General features: G+C 41.8%; 1 protein-coding gene across 1 annotated transcript in view; it reads right to left on the bottom strand.

The window, feature by feature from the left end:
- The window catches only part of dnah9 (dynein, axonemal, heavy chain 9), a 241,431-nt gene that overhangs the window by 116,668 nt on the left and 105,966 nt on the right, over nt 1-18,797 (bottom strand). Inside the window, exons 43-48 of the mRNA XM_052102818.1 lie at nt 18,177-18,373; nt 15,203-15,365; nt 14,688-14,811; nt 10,845-10,987; nt 9,850-10,011; nt 5,802-6,035 (exon numbers count right to left, since the gene is read on the bottom strand). Of these exons, the coding sequence (XP_051958778.1) occupies nt 5,802-6,035; nt 9,850-10,011; nt 10,845-10,987; nt 14,688-14,811; nt 15,203-15,365; nt 18,177-18,373 (1,023 nt within the window). The remainder of the gene's footprint in view (nt 1-5,801; nt 6,036-9,849; nt 10,012-10,844; nt 10,988-14,687; nt 14,812-15,202; nt 15,366-18,176; nt 18,374-18,797) is intronic.

Here is an 18,797-nt window from a genome sequence, read left to right as displayed (position 1 = left end):
AGTACACGGCGAGCATGACAAATCCCTGCACGTGGAAATCACTACTCTCTTACTCAAAGACGCGATAGAGCCTGTCCCCCCAACCGAGATGAAGAAGGGTTTCTACAGCCCTTACTTCATTGTACCCAAGAAAGGCGGTGGCTTACGACCGATCTTGGACTTGTGAGTTTTCAACCGGGCTTTACACAAACTCCCGTTCAAAATGCTCACGCAAAAACACATCTTAACTTGCGTCCGGCATCTAGATTGGTTCACAGCAGTAGACCTGAAGGACATGTACTTCCAATTCTTCCTCGACACCGACCCTTCCTACGGTTCACGTTCGATGGCCATGTCTCTGTCCCCTCGCGTCTTCACGAAAGTCGCAGAGGCAGCCCTTGCCCCGCTCCGATAAGCCGGAATTCGCATACTCAACTACCTCGATGACTGGCTCATTCTGGCCCACACCCGAGAGTTACTATGCGCTCACAGACGCCTCAGCTGTTTGGGGCTTCAGGTCAACTGGGAAAACAGCTTGCTCTCCCCGGTTCAGAGCATCTCTTTTCTCGGCATGGAGTTAGACTCAATGTCTGCACGTCTCACCAACGAGCATGCGCAGTCGGTGCTGAAATACCTCGCCACCTTCAGGCCGGGCACAGCGGTCCCTGTAAAATTTTCAAGAGGCTTCTAGGGCATATGGCACCCTCCGCGGTGGTTGATGCATATGAGACCGCTTCAGCACTGGCTTCGGTCTCGAGTCCTGAGACGAGCATGGCGCCATGGCACAAACTATGTGATGATGTAGGAAAGAGGCCCCGCTGCACTGGCACACCAATTGCCTAGAGTTGCTGACTGTTTTCTTTGCCCTGCAGAAGTTTCTCCCGTTAGTTCGAGATAAACATGTCCTAATCAGGTCAGACAGCACCACCGCGGTAGTGTACATAAATTGCCATGGCGGCGTACGCTCCAACCACATGTCAGAACTCGCCTGTCGTCTCGTCCTTTGGAGCCAGAAGTGACTCAAGTTGCTGCACACCACTCACATCCCCGGCAACCTCAATGTGGTAGCGGACACACTGTCACGACAACGCTTGCCCGGTGGAGAGTGGAGGCTTCACCCCCAGTCGGTCCAGCTGATTTGGGAGTGATTCGGCAAGGCCCAGACCTCCCACTGCCCGCTCTGTTATGCCCAGACAGAGGCTCCCCTCGGGGCAGATGCATTGGCACACAGCTGGCCCTCAGGGCTGCGCGAGTACGCATTTCCCCCAGTGAGCCTTCTTACACAGGTGCTGTGCAAGGTCAGGGAGTGCGAGGAACAAGTCACCCTAGTGGCTCCCTACTGGCCCACCCGGGCCTGGTTCTCGGACCTCGTACTCCTCGCAACATCCCCTCCCTGGCGAATTCCCCTGAGGAAAGACCTTCTTTCTCTGGGATGGGGCACACTCTGGCATCCGCACCCAGACCTCTGGAACCTCCACGTCTGGCCCCTGGATGGGATGCGGAAGATCTAGGTGGTCTACCACCTGGCGTCATAGACACGATCAACCAAGCCAGAGCCCCCTCTACCAGGCAACTTTACGCCCTGAAGTGGTGTTGGTTCGGGAATTGGTGCTCTTCCCGGGCTGAAGACCCACAGAGGTGCGCAGTTAGGTCAGTGCTCTTATTCCTGCAGGAGAGGCTGGAGAGGAGGCTGTCCCCGTCCACCTTGAAGGTGTATGTTTCTGCTATCGCGGGCCACTACGACGCAGTAGACGGCAAGTCTTTGGGTAAGCACGACTTCATCATCAGGTTCCTAAGAGGTGCCTGGAGGTTAAATCCTTCCCGGCCAAGCCTGTTCCCCTCCTGGGATCTCTCAGTGGTCCTCTCGGGCCTTCAGAGACCCCCCTTCAAGCCGCTAGAATCAAGAGAGACCCCTAGTGTCGCTTCTTCGACACAACATCTCGTTCCCTCCATCAGGGAACGGAGGTTACATACGTAGCCTAGACGTTCATGCACGTGTACACAGGGTGATAAATAGAAACATAAAGTTGGGCTGAGCCTTGTTTATCTTCATATAGAAGATTATATCAAAGTTGCTTTTTGTGAGCAAAGACAAACAATTCTGCTGCCATGACTTTCACAGTTCCTCATTTATACAGTATATGAACCACTTAATGAGTGGCTTTAAAACTAATAAACACCAAAGCAGCCCCTCCACTTCTACACCCCCAAATGTGGGCAGGGACCAACTAGTTTGATATCCACTAATTACATGTTAAAAAGGGTCCCATCTCAATAAATCAGCTTGGAACACCACAAATAAACTTTCTGCCTCATTAGCACCTATTTTTAATTTTGATTTCTAGCCAGGTCTGCTCTTTTCCCATCCTCAGATTCTGAACCTCTAATGTACGTTATTATTGTGGGTGTCAATCTCTAACAGCACAATAGGATATCTGCTGTATGTGTGAATTTTTTTTTTTTTTGTTTGTATTTTCTCCCCTCCCTTGCCAGTACAATCTATGCACATAAATGAGCTTTCTGATAGCTTTTCCATTTAAAGGATGGTGGGACTGAGGTTGGAGCCCTGAAGCCATTACCTGAGGATGAAAAAAAGTGTTTCAGCAGGCCTGTGCCTCCAGGATTATCACGCACACACTTTTTCTAAAACAAGCTTCTTTATATGAGCCTTTAGAAAGAATAATGCAACTTAAACAGAAGGACACATTACATAAGTAAAGTCTCAATCATAATAATTAGCAGAAGTTGTTAAGCAAATCGCTGCTCAGAACACAATTATTGGCAATAACCAGATTTTTACACTTGTAGGTGAAGAAAATGTGAATGTTCTTGCCAATGGAAATGTCACTAACACAGTGCTAGGGTGTTGCGGGTGGTTGCCATGACATTGCGATACAGTTGCTAGGGTGTTCTGTGTGGTTACTCTTTTTTTTCTCTATGAAATTCTGGTCGCTATATGGAAGTATAATTCATGTCTGTAACACAAATTGTGCAGTACAAGTAATGCATCGGAGTTTAACACATACTGTAGGGGGTTAGGGATCTGATAAAATTTTTTACAACCCTAAGTATGATCAATAGTAATAGTGCTTTTAAAATTTCAACAATGATACAAGGCCATTAAGCCACAAAGCTACATCGCTGAAAATGACACACTGTATTCTCTAAATCAGAGATACCCAAGCCAGGGCCCGTGTGCCAAAATTAGCACGCGATGACCTTTGATTTGGCCCAGCTTGCGGTATATGACAAGGTTGAGGGAGGGGGGGCATGGAATTGCATGTATTGCGCACAATTAAAAAAATTCCACATTTATAAACTTTACAGTGAAGTTGCGAATTAGTAAAACAATAGATACAGAAGAACAAATCAATACACTTGTTTTTGTATCAAACTGTAATTCCAGAAGCTGCGTGAATAACTCTGCTCTCTCTCTCTCTCTCGCTCTCTCTCTCTCTTGCAGCTTTGAGCTTGTTGAATTTAGTGTAAGCGTGCACAGTGAGGAAGCCTTTTGTCGCATAGTTACTGTTATAGATGTATAAAACCTTTCTAAAGCTGTAAATTCTACATAAAAATGGCATTTTTATACTATGTCTCTGTAAGCGAGCAACGCGATAAAACTACATCACTCCAGTTTATAATCAATAAAGCTGTCAACATTGCAAGCGTGTGATGTTAACGTGGAACGTTATAGTTGAGCCACCTTTAATATCTTGGTGCCCCCTCATTATTCATAATGCAGCACGTTTGCAAGAAAGGCAGAAATAGCAAAAATGCTTTGTGCAATGTACCAGCTGCATGATAAAGAGATGCTTATACACCTTTTACATTTCTCATATCCATCACTAGTTCCATCCAGGGTCACAAATTAATGGGGGCTGTGGACAAAAAAAATTGCCTGGCAATCTGATATGGTTCTAAATACATACATTGCGATCTTCATTTGAATTATTGCTGAACATTTTTTGTTTCGCGTCATCTGTTGTTCAGATGTTGCAAGTAAGAATTATTTGACATAAAAAGGATGACGGAGTCATTTTATAAGGTTAGAAAAAAAATCCTTTGTAAAGGTAAAAAATGCCCACTATATTAGCCATGTAAGGGGGAAATTCCCCCCATTTACAGAAATGAATTTCAGGCCCTTAGTTTGTTTAGTTTGTTGAAGTGTTTACTTTCAGCACATGGCCCTCAATTAAGTTTGACTTTTGGCCCTTTGTAGGACAAAGTTTGGGCACTTCAGCTCTAAATACATGAATCATATATTGCCAAAAATGTGAATTGGCTGACTGTTAATGTTTTTAACAAACCTGTCTGACCCTTGCCAAAATACATGTCACATGTTGTGTGAACTGCACTCCTCCTAGAATGCATGAGGGTCCATTAATGGTCTCAGGTACCTTAATGCTCATCCTACGCTGTTTGGTTTTAACAAACTACGAATACTAGCATACCTATTGTTTATATGAGCAGGGCTCTTTTAGCGTAGCTTCTCAATGTGTACCATGTGATTATTTCATTTAGATGCATGCTGCTACGATGTGTGTGTTGACCAGTGGGAAAGTAAATTAGCTAATGGTACATGATTTTATGTAATCAAAATGAATCTTCAGAGCTTTAATGCAAGCACTCACTAAGATAAAGTAGCATTGTTGAAGCTTTCAAGTGCATCTAATGCCCTTCCCATTTTTCTCTGGGAATATCCTGTCATTCTTTTTAACCATATCAACAACACTGTGCTATTATAATGAATAGAGGGAAAATCAAAGGGGAGATTTTAGTTTTGTTTAAAGGATGGAAGTGGGGGAAACATTTAAAAAAAAAAGCCAAATAAGCAATGCACTTATCAAAAATGCTAATCTAATATGAGTCATTCTATCTATCGATCTATCTATCTATCTATATACATATACATATACATACACTACCGTTCAAAAGTTTGTCTCTTCAAATCTTAAAAACCTTTTGATCTGAAGGTGTATGCTTACATTTTTTAATTAGTTTTGTAGACAAAATATAATTGTGCAAACATATTCATTTATTTAATTACAAAACTATAATTTTATTTAAAATAATAAAATATTTGAAATGGTTGACTAATTTTATTAACTAATATATATATATATATATATATATATATATATATATATATATATATATATATATATATATATATATATATATATATAAATTGTCATTTATTATGCTATGCTGAGTAGGTAACTCTAGGCTTGGTATACAATTTAAAGGCAACTACTTCTAAAGCACGCAATACACGTGACGAGAAGTGGTCCTTTTTATTTATTTACTCATTTACATTTTTATTTTGCTCTTACAACTTAGTTTAGTTTTTATTCGTTGTTTACTTTGTGACTTTTTTTTTCTCAGTTTTTTCTAGTTTCAGGTTAATTTGAGCTTTTCAGTACATTTAGTTTTGACCTTAGTTTTAGTATTTAAGAGCTGCCAAGTTAATTTGTTAACTAATATAATTTAAATATGTTTAACACTCAAGGGTGTCTAGTGTTATCACTATTCAGTGGCATTTTCATATTAATGAAGACAAGATGTAAAACTGTTTAAAATTGCAAATTGTATAATATAACAACTAAAAATACAATTAATTTGAGGTATTTTTATTTTTTTTGATTATTTATTTTAGTTAGAAAATAGATTTTTTTTTTTAGTGTCAGCTTTTCCAAATCTTTTTTCATATTTTTTAAATAGTTTCTTTTCAGTGGAAAATATTTTCATTTAGTTTCTGAGTTTTACAGTAGTTTTTGTCAATAACAATAATACTGTTTAAAACAGTGCATTAATTAACACACCTGTTCAGTGGTACTGTTAAGCTTCTCCAAGCCGTTTTCCAGCCGTTCCATCTTAGAGGTGAGATCCTGTCTCTTAAGAGCCAGCAAGTTGCGATATAGCTTGATTTGCTCCAGGAAGGACTTGGGTGTAGTGTAGTTATATCGTCTCTCATTGGCAAGGTAGTCCCTTGAGGTCTTGTTCACGCTTACATGTACATAGGCCATGAATTTACTCACAGAGTCCTTTACATCTGGCTAGATATGTGGGGAAATTAACAATGCAGTTCATACATGAAATACAGGCTAAAATACCAGCATATTGCTAGAAATGTCATACTCTATTACTGGGCCATCACAGCCATTTCATTTTCCCTTGAAATATAATGAAGAGACTGGCTGCACACCACCTTAGCCAATCTAATTATTTTTTTCATGACTTCAGGCACCCAGGACTTGCAAAAAATTACAATTGGCATTGAGCGGCATTTGCACCTGAATACATTAGAGTTTGCATTGAGATTTATTACAGCAATAGGAGGAAGTGTGGCCCCGTCTTGAATAATCTCTTACCTGCTGAGACTTTCTGAAGGTTTCAGATTGAGGGAATTATGATTAAAATAGTGTGAAGATCCACTGATGAGCCAAAACATTATGACCACCGGCCTAATATGGTGTTGGTCCTCCACGTGACACCAAAACAGCACCGACCCGCCGAGGCATGGACTCTGCAAGACTCCTGAAGCATCCTGTGGTATCTGGCTACAAGCCATTAGCAGGAAATCCCTCAAGTCCTGTAAGTTGTGAGGAGGAGCCACCGTGGATCTGACTTGTTGTTCCAGCACATCCCACAGATGCTCAATCAGATTGAGATCTGGGGATTTTGGAGGCCTGGGCAACACCTTGAACTTTTCATTATGTTCCTCAAACCATTCCCGAACAATGTGTGCTCACCACAAAACTCACCACTACTGACTGGTAGCACCCCACCACCCTTGTCATTTCAGAGATGCTCTGACCAAGTCATCAGGCCAGATATGCTCTGACCCAGTCATCTTGTCAAAGTCGCTTATGTCTTTACTCCTGCCCATTTCTACTGCAATCAACATGTTGACTATGAGAACTGATTTTTCAGTTACCATCTAAACTACCCAGACCTTGACATGTGGCCTTGTTAGTAGATGATCAACGTTATTCGCTTCACCTGTGTGATGTCATAATGTTTTGGCTCGTGTGTATATTGTTTTTTTAGTTTCATAGTCCCTGTTAAACCAGGTTAAAATGCTTTTGATGATGTGTTGTAGGGATCTGCCTGATGCCCAATACCTTATTCAGAAAGGCACAAATAATGACTTTTACCACGAAAAACTATTTCTACTGAATAATAGAAAAAAACAGACTGATTATCCAACAACACACACGGGGATAGAACGATATGTTGAATAAACAAATCTAAAATGACAATGCAATGGTGATCGAGTCTGATAAGCCAATACAACTATAGTATAATCTTTATGAATGTGCACCGTGTGATTTCAAGGACGACCACGTTGTAGTTTCCACTGGACTAGCAAAGGCTGCTTTTACCACGATTGTAATTCCTCTTTAAATACATTTATGCTGTAAGGTCTGTGTGAACATATGGTATAAATCACTCTAGAAAGGTAAATTTAAAGGCATAGTTCACCCAAAAATGAAAATTTTGAAGTAATTTGCCCACCCATATTGTTCCAAACTTACAGTGCTCTCCATAAGTTGTGGTACAGTGAGACAAGTTTTGATTTGAAATTAAGCTATGACTATATAATTGAAGTACAGACTGTCAGTTTTAAGTTGAATAATATTCAAATAGTGTGTACAGTTTAGGAATTACAGCACATTTTATACAGGGGCTCCAAAGTAATAGGACAAACATAATTATAAATAAAATTAGTATAATTCAAACTTAGTCTGTATTGAATGTCTGATGTCTAGAACCCACTGACATCACCAAATTCTGGGTTTCCTTCCTAGGGATGTTTTACTGCAGCTGTCTTAAGTTGCTGCTTTCAGCAAGTCTTCAGCATGTTCATTCGTGTTGAGTTCAGGTGACTTCTTTAACATGAAAAGCTCTTTAGTTACTTTGACAGTATGTTTTGGGTCACTGTCCATCAGTATTGTGAAGCGCCATCCTTTCAGTTTTGCAGCATTTGGCTAAATCATCCTAGTTATACAGTATATGGCCAAAGTAAAATGTTCCAGAACTTGGCAGGCTTTTTTTTTCTTTCTGGCAGTCAAATCTGGCCTTTCTATTCTTGTGGCTTAACAGTGGTTTGCACCTTGTGGTAAACCTGTATTTACTTTACTTCCTTCTCTTGATTGTAGATTTTGACAATGATACGATTAACTCCTGGAGAGTGTTCTTCACTTGATTTGATGTTGTAAAGTGTTTTTTCTTCACCAAGGAAATAATTTTGTGATCCACCACTACAGTTGTCTTCTGTGGTCGTCCAGGCTTTAGTTGTTACTGACATCGCCAGTGTGTTCCTTTTTTTTTTATTATTATTATTTTTATCCCCTTTTCTCCCCAATTTTATGGAATGCCCAATTCCCACTACTTACTAGGTCCTTGTGGTGGCACAGTTACTCACCTCAATCCGGATGGCGGAGGACAAGTCTCAGTTGCCTCCGTTTCTGAGACTGTCAATCTGTGCATCTTATCACATGGCTGTGATAAGACACCATGGAGACTCACAGCATTTGGAGGCAAATGCTACTCTCCACGATCCACGCACAACATACCACGTGCCCCATTGAGAGCGAGTACCACTTAATTGCAACCACGAGAAGGTTACCCCATGTGACTCTATCCTCCCTAGCAGCTGGGCCAATTTTGTTGATTAGGAGACCTGGCTGGAGTTACTCAGCAAACCCTGGATTCGAACTAGCGACTTCAGGTGTGGTAGTCAGCGTCAATACTCGTTGAGCTACCCAGGACCCATGTGTTCCTTCTTTTTAAGAATGAACCAAATTGTTAATCTGGTCATTCCTAAGGTTTCTGCTATCTCCCTGATGGATTTTAATTTTACATTTTTTTTCAGCCTAATGATGTACAGCTTTACTTGTATTGACAGCTTTTTGGACCTCATAATGACAATTTACAGCAACAGCTTCCAAATGCAACTTTTGGAAGCCCCAAAAATGGGGGTCTGTGTACAAAACTTGCTGTAATTCCTAAACCGTTAACCCAATTTGGATGTTAATAACTTCAAATTAAAGCTGATAGTAATTGCTTAGTTTCAAATCCTCAAATCATGGTGGCGTACAGTCAAAATTAGGTAAAGTGTCTCACTGTCACAATAACAATGGATATTTCATTCATGGAACAAAAATGGAGATGTTGGGCAGAATGACAGCCCCAGTCACCATTTACTTTTATTGTAAGAAGAGAAAAAAATGGCATTCTGCTTAAAGATGCTGTAAGCGATTTGTTTTATGGAATAGTAGCAGAAAATGTTCCTGCTTCCTGAAAGATATCACTGATATCAAGTGTTCTGAGATATCTCACCGATGTCTGTGACAGCACTAGACTGTATAAACAGCAAAAACAATCTAACCATGAGCCAGACAGATTTAAAAAAAATCGGACACATTCTTTGATCAGCAAATCAGAAGACTTTGATGTGCTTTCTGCCTGTCAATAATTTTCATTCTCATAGTGTAGTAGTTTAAGTGGATCATTCAGGTTTAATGTCATACTCAGATTCATAACAGTTGACAGCTGAGGGTGTAATTTTGCGATTGTTATATCTGACAACCACAAAAACACAAACTCAGTCACTATCTTTGGAGGGTGGTGTTTTGGAAAGAGGGGGATTGTCTAATTCAGCGGCTCAGTCTCATGGAAGTTCCAGAACGGCTAAAACAACTTTAACATCTCCTTTTTTGTTCCAAAGAAAACAGTCAGTCAGGCTTTGGAACAACATGAGTAAATGATAACTGGGTGAATGACATACTTTGCTCATTACGCCCCCATAAGTCCTGCCACTAACCCTAAGCGGGGGTCCCATACGCCAGTGGGTGAATAACTTACCTCGATGTACTCGACTTCCTGTAAAAACCTCAGACTGACTGACTCCAGCGCCTCCTGTGGCCACTCATGGAACCAGTCGATGGCAGTGCAGTTGACCACTGCTGGAAACTTTCTACTGCGCACCCTAAGCTTGTTGCCCACAGGAGAGAAACAGAGGGCCACCTGAAAAATGGGTTGATATTGATGATAGTATCCTAAAAAGGGGGTACCATCAGGGCTCAACAATTAAGATTTTTTTTTTCTGCTGACCAAGCCATAAATATTAAAAATAGATGCATTAGCAACATTTTTATTAATGTACTTTTTAAAATATTCATAAAAAAAATTCTTACAAATCAGAAGGTCTTACAAATCTTTATCATTTAACTCGGAACAGTCAGATCAGTAAATTCATACAGTAAACTTGGAAACACTGAAATTTGGCATTTTCAAATCATTTTCAACCCATTATTACAAGACTAGTCACCCTCGCAATTTTGACAAAACCTCACCTGTGTCAGCCAGGGAGAAAATGTTATCTTGCAAAATTTGAAGCAACAATGTTCAGTTGTAACAGAAAACCAAATTATGACATTTGCATCGCAATACATGTGATCTATTGACAACAGAGCACAGGCCTGACATGTGTCAATTCTGTCAGTGGGCCTGGGCGATTGGGCCATTGATATTGTTGAGCTCTAACTACGATCATTACACAAACCCAAAAAACATTACACATCATTAAACATATACAAAAACAAAGATGAATAAAAGCCCCCTACTGCCATCTCCCATCCACTGTATGAACAAACCAGCAGAATGAGCCCTCAGACAGCCTTCTTGGACACGCAAGTCTGTTTATGTTTATTTTTTTGTATGCAAGAGCTAGGAACTCAATGATTGAAGCTTGACTAAAAAGCATTTACAGAGTATGTATAGAGCTTAACGTTTCTCAGAGTCTGTTGGAGTACAAAAGCTTCAACATGATGGTTCACGAATCATTATTGCTTACGCACTTTTAGTTGCCTACGGACGCGGTCGATAAAGAACTTCCAGCAGTTTTCCCTGGTGTCCATCAGACCCATGCCACGCACTTCATTCCTTAAAGAACTGATGATGTTCTCAACCTCGTCATCAGGGAACAGGTCTGGTATTTCACCTGTGACAAATACCAAAAAATATATTGATGCCGAAGGTCATCCACACAGTGTAAACAGCAAAGGAACTAGATGGTTTGATTCAAAATAACAAATTTTATTGTATGCTGTCAGCAGGCCCAGACAGAACTTGTGGACTATTATTTGTGCTGATTTTGGAGGAAAATATGCAGGAAATGGATTTAAACATGATAAAATGTGTTAAACAGACCTGAAAGTGCTGAACTCTTAATGGTAGGTAAAAGCAGGGTTGGCAAAATTCAGTTTTGAAGTACTAGCTCCCCTTGAATTGCATTGGCCACACCCCACAGGATGTTTAATAGAAATTGCATTCAGAAATGTACTGAATAGCAATTCAACACACACACACATACACACAAAAATGGGCAAGATCAAATAACTTCTTTTTAAGTTTAAGTTTTCTGTTTAAGTTCCATCATGTAAGCCTGCTTCATCATGTTTGGCTCAGTTTTGAAGACTTTGGGGTAAATTAGAGCATTCTGAAAAAAGAATGGTCCATAAAAAAAAAAAAAGTTCATGTCACAGTCTGTCTCCATGTTTCCAAGGACTCTTATTTTGAGTTCCCCTTCTGTCGCTCTCTCCAAGTTGTGTCGGAGAAGCGACACTAGGGGTCTCTCTTGAGCACCGAATATACCTCTGATCTATGAAAAAAGGCCAATGAGAAGTTGGCAGCTAGTATTTGCATACCCCGCCCCGGACATACGGGTACAAAGGTGAGGCAAATACTAGAGTTAATTCTGAAATTTTCTTCAGAGCCGATGGTTGTGCATGCTGTTCGCGTGAGATCACACCAGTTCCAGTATTCCTCTGATGCTCTGCATGCTGTTGGATTGATGGCGCATTACAGCAGCGATTTCTCCTTCTTGCACAGCAGTGCAATTGCCCCTGGGCGCATCGTCAGTGCAGAAACCAAAACTCTAAGAGAGTTGTTTAAAAGAGTGATTTTCTCTAAAAAAAAGCAATACACAGCGGCGTTGAATGTCCTTTTCAGGACGCGTCTTTTTAAAGATGTGTTTCCGCCTCTGTGTAGTTTCTGGATGCGATTGATTTCTCCCCACCTCCGACGGTCATAAAAGCTGCTTGGCGTACCTGGGCTGCGATTACACGCAGGCAGCGTTTTTATGAATGGTCTGTTTTCAGTGTGAGAACATAGCAATAACAGCATTGCGGTCGCGGCTTTCTTTTGTCATGAGAGAAAGCCACTTCAGCCGGCCCCCGCGCCTCACACAGGCACCGCGGGCGATGAAAGCGATTTGGGGACAATGACGGGCTCTGTTCGCCGGGTAAATCCCCGCGAACCACCCGCCTCCCCGGCATGCTTGCTTGCTCCCATCTGAGCTCGGGATGAGTGCGGCCCACTTCACGGCCGGCCTGCCGGTCCCTTGAGCTCCCGGGATTGGATGACGATAATCATCGCTGCATCGGAGAGCGTTACAGCGGCGTCTGATGTTGATGACTCGTCTGCGCCGCCACCTTCGGGTCTGCGCGCCCAGTCTGATCCTGATGCACAGAGGTCCGCTATGCTTCCCCAGGTACCGCGAGCGCGAGGTTGGACCGGAAAATCCCGTCCCCCTTCCCCTCATGCTACTTGACTGGTTCCACGGGCATGTGCGCCGCTCACAGCCGTGCCCCCCCCCCCCCGTTCCTTTCTTCCCAGACGTGCATGACGAGCTGAGCAAGCCAAGCTTCCTCGGTCCCAGACCGCTCCCCCCCTGCATGCCATGGCCCCCTCCTGCAAGTCCACCGGGCCAAGGCACTCCAAAATTTGCACTTCGGTAGTCCTGTTCTTGACGTGCCGCAGGAACTGCACTCAAACAGGCGATGGCCACCCTCGTGGTCCGGAAATGCAACACATGGACTGGACCTGGTCGCAGTAGAGGAGGTAGACAAAGCACGCTTTCTCAAACACTCCCATTTCCCAGCTCCGTCCATTCGGCGACACCACCTGACGACTCCACCCAGCAGTCCTCAGTGGTGAAGAAACAGACGGAGGCTATTTCACACATCCTGCCCTGCCGCAAACCTGCTGCCAGGGGCCATGCCCTGTGGCACTCTACCACCGCGCCACTCCCACTTGTCGACTAAAAACACATGTGATGTATTCACCACCTTACCTCCTTAGCTGGGTAGGGGTGGTCTCCGCAGGGTCTTTTCCCCCTGAAAGAATAGGAAATTGGGTAAGACCCCCTTCCCTCAGTGCGTGTAAGGGCCCCGGCTGTCTATTGCTCTATGCGAGAAACATAGAGAGAAAAGAGGCCCAGCCAGGCTTGGCCCGTTCCCAGGTTGGCAAGCGTCGCCTTGTTCCCCTGTCAGGGTAACCAAAAGGATTCCGATGACTTTGGTGGTAACTGGGGAAGGGTACGTGCAGTCTGATACAGCCGGTCGTCTGGCACATAAAACACCTGCCCGCTCCTGTGTCAGACCACGTACACGGCTCAGCGCATGGTGTGATTTAAATTGGACCTCTAGTGTTGCTTCTCTAAAAGAAGGGGAACATCTAGGTTACGAATGTAACCTCCGTTCCATGATGGAGGGAACGAGATGTTGTGTCCTTCCCAGCCACGTCGCTGAGCCGAGCCGCTGTAGTGGCCGGACCGTTTCCGGCTCCTCAGAAAAATCCTGAACGAACTCTAGTATTTGCCTTGCCTTTGTACCCATATATCCGGGGGCGGGGTATGCAAATACTAGCTGCCAACTTCTCATTGGCCTTTTTTCATAGATCAGAGGTATATTCGGTGCTCAAGAGAGACCCCTAGTGTCGCTTCTCCGACACAAAGTCTCGTGCCCTCCATCGGGGAACGGAGGTTACATTCGTAACCTAGCCGGTTTTCCCCCAGACTACATCTCCCATAGTGCACTGCCCTCATCACTTCCATCTGCTCCTCATCATCCTCACCTGTATTCCATTCCCTCACTTAGCACCTTGTGTATAAATACCCTCTAGTTTTGTTCACCCATTATCAGTTCTTGTATTGCAATTTTGCGTTATAGTTTTACTAGCGTTATTTCCTAGTTTGACTACTTGTATGATATTCTTCCACTCCAATGTCTCCAATTAATAGGATTACTCCTGTCTCCTCTATTCCACTCCAAGAACCCAACGTTACATTTCATTTATTTAATATAATGAAATGCATATATAAATGAAATAAAATTTTCTATAGTTGGCATTTTAAACATTGATTGTTAATATAATCAACTCAAATATTTTAAAACCCTATATGTTGTGTGTATGATAAAAGGTATATAAGTAATTCAAACTAAAAAAGTAAATGTATTATAAAAAACTACAATCACAGCAGCTATATAAATTTCTCTGATTTTCCTTCCATTTTAATTGTATTTCCTTAAATTCAAACTTGAATTACAGTTTGGCATTCAGTTCTGAATGGCACAGCCCTGGCTGAAAATTAGTTTTTAATCAGCCAGAATAAACGAACAAACAATTTTGGAGAAATCTTCTTAGCTTTCTGTATGCACAGATTATGTGTGGGACTGGCTATCAGTCTTACATATTTTTATTTTTTTTGCACAAGAATAACATAGTCCTCTAAATACAGACATACTTCTGGTAATATGATGGCACCCTACCCATACCATCATATGCCATGGCCCTTAAAGCTGGCAGAGAAAGCAAGCACTACTTAATGCCAACAGGCAAAGAGACACAGCAAGGCTTACCAGATGCTAAAAGGTCATTCACCAACACTAGGAACTTCTCATCTGAGACCTGGGCATCTGTCATGAGAAGCACAGTGCCAATATTCTTCACGCCAGCTTTGATGTACAATGATCCCAAATCGCACTAAAAATACACAAAAAGCATTCACATGCCACTGAGCTCCTCTTCTCAGGAAAAGTCTCAGCAGAGCACTTGGAATAAAACATATTACAGGCATAAAAGTTCATGAGCTATGTAGAATATAATGTGCAATATGATACTGTGTTCAAGAGGTCCTCTGTGTATCTGTTAATTATTCCATTATTTTCCAGGCTTTTGCAGGGTGCTGTCTGAATTTTAAACTAGACAATTTATACTCCAATGAGGAGTATTACAACAGATATTTCAAAGGGCAAATGCCAAGTGACCCCTGTAAAGATGTCTCATCCAAGTGTGAATTACAGCAATGTAACCTACTTGGCAAGCAATGTTTTGTTTCGGAAGTGTAATAAATGGAGCGGTAATGCTGCCACACCTTCAGATCAGGGATGGAGTATCCTTTCTTCAGTGTGATCTGAAAGACCTCCAGGGAACTGATGAACGCTGCCAGCCTCGTCAGGCTCTGCTTCCCGCTTCCTCCCACTCCAACCAGCAAAGCATTGCCCCTGGGAGACTCCAGGATCCGATTGATACGGCAACTGAACCAGGAGAGAACAGTGAAGATGTGTAAGGTTTAAGTAAAACAGGATTTGGAGTAGAGAAGAACTTTTTCCAATTTTATCCTATCCACATTTTTATTTTATTTTTTGTGACATTCACACTGGCACAGATCGTACCATATTTGTTATCATTAGCAAAATCTAGAATGAAACAATATTTTTGCTAAGTAAAATAAATATACAAATACATTATATTTCAAAATCACAAAAAGAACAAAGAAATTAACTGAAAATAATGTGCACGTTAAAAATTAAATGAGAGAGAAATTGACTTGTATTTTTATTTATTTCAATCAATGCTGATTGGTCTGATCTGATTTAATGAGTCTTCTAAGCCTGACACACGACAGTTCATCAGAAACCTGACTTCCAAGCCATGACACATGGCACTTTATCAGAAAATATAACTGTAATGACTTGTGAGGAACAGGAGGAGGCAGACGAGTGTTAGGATCCAAGAGCGGTTTTATTGAATAAGCACAAAAATAAACCAACTCAGGAACAAAGTAAAAGGTCCACGATGGGAAAACACCAACTAAGAATACCGGATTAAACACAGGAGGGGTGCAGGATTGGCTGAGCAGCGCACATCCACGGAGGGTAGGGTAAACCTGAAATGACAGGAGGGTAACCTCGAAAGAACAGACAGACTGGCAGGGAACACGAACGGAGAGAGCGAGTCACAACAGACATGAGCGAAAACATGGAACGTCAACGCATGACAATAGGAAGGGAAAACAGCGGGGTTTAAATAAAGAGACACGGTGATGACAAAATGACAGACAGGTGCGGACAATAACACGCTGACAGGGCCGGAAACGACGGGAAGAAGGGAAGTGTAGTTCACACACGGCGAGTGAGACTCAGGCGGGCAACAAGGAAGACATGACCGGGAGCGTGAACGGTAAAACAGAAAACACGGGCGGACAACAAGGGAGCGTGACATGGAAAGTGACTAGTGACGGGTGAAACAGAAAACACGGGGTGGACAACACGAAACACGGTGCAGACGACGCGAAACATGGTGCAGATGACGCAAAACACAGTGCAGGTGACACGAAACATGGTGCGGGTGACACGAAACCGTGACAATAACAATGTAACAGTAAGGAACAGTGACTGGTTGTTTTACATGTCAAACAGACTGCTTCTTGTCTAATTGGGTGTTTCTTTTTGACAGAATAGACCCAAGGGCCTAGATTTGGCTTGAACATGGGGGGGATGTTACAGTATGAAGAATTGATATGTTTCCATTGATCATGGTATAAATATTGGAGGGTTGTACTTGCTTATTTTGATTATTGGGGGGTTACCTCCCCCATCTATGCCCCTGAATACACCTATAACTGTACGTTTCCACTGGCGCATTGTAAGCGAAGGTGAGCGAGCATTTTCAATGCATTCCTATGGAAGTTGAGCACCATGCTCTTGAGGTGGATTGTGGGATTGACAATGCCGTGGAGAAAGCGTTGAGGGCAGTCGAGAGCATCATATGCAATGAGGAATGAAAAATGCCACGCAGGAGCCAATCACTGTGAGCTGAAAGCAGTGATGACTGTCAAAGGTGCTTCAACATATGAAGAAAATGCTGCCATTTCAAATGAGTTTGAAATGGAATATAACATACTGCTCTTACTATTTCTGTCATAGACTGATGTGGCAGAAGCAGTAAAAGTAGTATGTGAAGTATGCAATTGTGACAAAAGCCAACATTCGCTGTAACGGACCCCAAAGCAGCAGCAGTGGATATCTATCGCACCAATGGAAACGCAACGTAAGCATTTTTGCTATTGAAACTTTTTTTTGATAACTAAACATAAAAAAAAAAAAAAAAAAAGATACTTAGAAATCCAGGCAAAAAAGAAACATGGGTTGTGATCCAAAACATTTACATAATTTTGTATAACCTATTAAAAGGATTTATCTCCATCCCTGACAGTCTCATACTTAATTGCAAAAAAGTTAATACTGTCAAAAAATTATAATAAAAATCTAACCAGACAAGCAGCAGCCTCCTGACTGACATGTAAAATAACCAACCACACCTCAGTCATGGCAACACTCAGAATGATTTAGCATATTAATGTGGGTATGACATTTTTACGGGATTTGGTCTTGGCAAACTAGATCTGCTGCTGCACCAGAGCAAGTACGATGACGTGCTACTGCTAGAAAAAACACACGCATCCTGTGTTAAGCATGTGGACATGATGCTGCTGCAACACATTTAGACACACACAAGACATGATGCACCGAACATGTAAGAAATGCTGCTGTACAATTAGACAAAAATACAACTCCCCAACAAAAATGGGAGGTTGCATAAACACATCCCAGATGTAAAGTCAGACCCTATCAGCTAAACAAACCCCCAAACAGCATTTAAAAAAAAAAAATAACAATCTAACAGTGCACTACACTGATACCAGCATTTCTGAAAAACTGAGCAATTTAAATGTTTTGCAAAGAGAGAGTGCACAGATTGATTGGATAGTTTCACAACACAAGCTGATTGGCTTAACACATCTCATGTGAGCGAGATGATTGGCTAACACATAACAAGAGTTTCATGATTGAACTTTCTGATAAAGTGCTGTTTGTGTCATAATAGTTAGATGCTCAGTTATAAGGAATGAGAACTAAAACAAATACAGACATAAAACAAAAACAGTCTTTTTCCAAAGATCAAAATGATTCATTTTGATCTAGCAAAACTAAACAAACAAAAAATCTTGAAAATCTAAATACAAAAAAGAGCTAAAATAATAATTAAAAAAATAAAACTCTTACATATGAGACATGGCATCCTCGAAGAGAACGAGGTTCAGAGCTGCATTGACTTCGTTGTAACTGTCAAGCGCTTCCAGCAGGGTCTGGTTCAGGCTAGCCCAAGACTGTACTGCCATGTATTTGGGTTCGCCAATGCCTGTGGCGAAATGGCAGTACATATTCATTGCCTTGGTCTCCTCCAGGACCTCCTCCATATCCTGGTGGGAATGAAAAACTAGCCTTAGAACATTAAATATTAAAAGGTGAATAACTCAAATTCAGTGTTGCTACCCTGGGAGCGAACCCATAAGAATTCGTGAGAATTCATGTACCAACCGGGTACCAACCAACAACAATTAACACTAACCACATCTCATAAATCTGTCCTTCTCTAAAACCAACATAAATTAGGTGTATTGCTTTTGTTGCTCTGGCTTGTTATGCACCTGAGAATGCCAGAGCAGACAGAAGAAGTGACCATGCAGTAAGCTTGAGATGTGTATTTGTGTGATGATTAGATTTTCCATTTTAAAGGATTACCTCAAACCCCCAAAAATATATTAAAAAAATGTGTTATTATTTATTATGGAGTTTTCAAAAGGAATGCAAAAACACCAGTCTTTTCGACTCATTCGATTTCTG

Source organism: Xyrauchen texanus, chromosome 33 (assembly GCF_025860055.1).
Source record: "Xyrauchen texanus isolate HMW12.3.18 chromosome 33, RBS_HiC_50CHRs, whole genome shotgun sequence".
NCBI classification, from domain to species: Eukaryota; Metazoa; Chordata; class Actinopteri; order Cypriniformes; family Catostomidae; genus Xyrauchen; species Xyrauchen texanus.
This window is presented reverse-complemented; position numbering and strand designations above follow the sequence as displayed.